Below are 1,966 nucleotides of genomic sequence, written 5' to 3'. Positions count from 1 at the left end.
TGAGTTTCCTTCTTGTTCTCCTCACGGCAGTGGCTGTGAGCAGAGCCCAGGTGCAGCAGGAGCCGTCGGCGGAGATCACCGAGGGCACCGAAATCAACATCACCTGCTCACACCCCAACATCCAGTTCAGCGAAGTCATCCACTGGTACCGTCAGCTCCCGGGCCGAGGACCCGCATTCCTCGTCAGTGCCTTGAAGGGTTCCAAGGAGGTGTCGGACCCGGAGGGGAAGCTGTGGGTTTCGGCAGACCGGCGCTCCAGCGCCCTGTGTCTCGCCCGGCCCCGGCTCGGCGACGCGGCGGTGTATTACTGCGCGTTGGTAGCACAGGGAGACGAGCCGGGGCTGCGGCCGGGCACGAACCGCTTAGGGCGGGTCGGGGGCACAGTGCCGTCCGGGCCCGCAGGGGGCGCTGCCTGCATGGCCGCCAAACTCCATCCTGACCAGGGTGCATCTCCCTGAGTTCTCGACAGAAATGAGCACTGCAGCCATAGCAGTCATTGACTGAGGCCCATGTCAGTCAGACAGAGTTACTTTTGAGGTGGACAAGACGGCATTACACACAACACAAGCTGTGTTTGACAACGGAAAGACATTCACACAGTTCTATTCCATCTCCTACTCTCTTCTGCTTCCCCAGTGCAGTACATATGAGAGCAGAAGAGCCCTGTTCTTACGAGCCCACAGGGTTGCTTATTCCCATGACCTTCCACACAGTCAGAGCTTTTCCTCAGCATTGCCAAGGCTGTGTTCTCCCTTGTGTAGGTAGCTGTAGGCATAAACACTACAATCAACGGCCAATAGTTGCTTCCTCTGCCACTGCCAGGAATATCTTCTTCAGCTGCAAGAGACAATGCTGAAGTGACAAGCCTCTGCAGTATCTCATACCCTCTCATTCTTCTGCGAATGGAGAAGGATCTCCACAAACATTCATCCTTTACCCGCCAGGAGCAAATCCACTCTCTCTGGGCATCTCTGGAGGCCACACACGGTCGAAAAGAATATTGAAGACTTGAACTAAGATGCAGAAATCTTTAATGAATGTTTAAATAGGAAAATGAGATCATTCTGAGCAGAGGCTCTGCAGTACAGGATTCACATAATCCCGTGTTTGTTTGAGTTCCTGCAAGGCACGTACCTTATTTTCTAGCAGAGAATGGAACGGTTCTGAGGAAACTCATATCTCATAGGATCATAGGAAAGAATAAATCAGAGGAAAAGTAGAGATAGAGATAGCTAAGAATGAGGAATGGCAGCTGAGACATGAGGCAGGTTGTCAGAAAGCCAGGATTGCCCCTTCCTGCCAGCATTTCGTAGAGTAGCTGAGGATGGTCAGGTAATCTGAAAGCAGGGGCTTGAAGAAGTCTTCTTGATCCAGCACCACGTTCATGTTTTCTGGATGAATTTCTCCCGGACCACGGCCAGCGGCTTCAGCAGGGCGGGCACCTTCTGCCACAGTAGCGGCTGCCCAAGCCGGACAAGTCAAAGCCCCCCGAGGTGATGGGAACTCCCCCAGAGCTGAGGATGCTGCCAACAGCAGCGGAGGTGGGGGAGCCCACAACGGTGTTCTGCGGGAAGGAGCTGAGGATGGGTCCGGGCAGGGTCACCACCACGGGAGAGGGCTCGATGATGATGGTGGAGTTGTGGCACTACCTGACACAGGGCTCATTGCAGCTGCTGGCCAGGGAGCTGGGCTGCAGGGCTGGCATGGCACACACTGCGAGTGTCACGACATGTCTTGGGACTGCAGGTATGCCCAGGAGAAGGGCAGGGAGGAAGCAGAACATGGGGATGCATGAGAAGCAAACTGCAAACATGCCATGAGGTAGCCAAGGTATATACACCTCTGGGAGATGGATAGATAAGGGTTTTTGGTTTCATCCTGCCAGAGCCTAGAAATAACCCACAGGATCTATCCAGCTACTGTCCACATTCTAGCTCATAAAGTTTCTCAGTTCAAGTGAAGATTG

At 54.0% G+C, this 1,966-nt stretch overlaps 1 gene segment (V, D, J or C); it reads left to right on the top strand.

Annotated features, from left to right (window-relative positions):
* Positions 1–5: 5 nt before the first annotated feature.
* On the top strand, positions 6–1,494 carry LOC104916900 (the record flags this gene model as incomplete). The annotated part of the segment is given in 1 exon segment: positions 6–1,494. A coding segment is annotated over 1 exon segment (453 nt), but the record flags the coding sequence as incomplete, so codon positions are not given.
* Positions 1,495–1,966: the final 472 nt, after the last annotated feature.

This window comes from Meleagris gallopavo, unplaced genomic scaffold, assembly GCF_000146605.3.
Source record: "Meleagris gallopavo isolate NT-WF06-2002-E0010 breed Aviagen turkey brand Nicholas breeding stock unplaced genomic scaffold, Turkey_5.1 ChrUn_random_7180001950886, whole genome shotgun sequence".
Lineage (NCBI taxonomy): Eukaryota > Metazoa > Chordata > Aves > Galliformes > Phasianidae > Meleagris > Meleagris gallopavo.
Note: the sequence above shows the minus strand (reverse complement) of the source record. Positions and strands in the feature narration are given on the sequence as shown.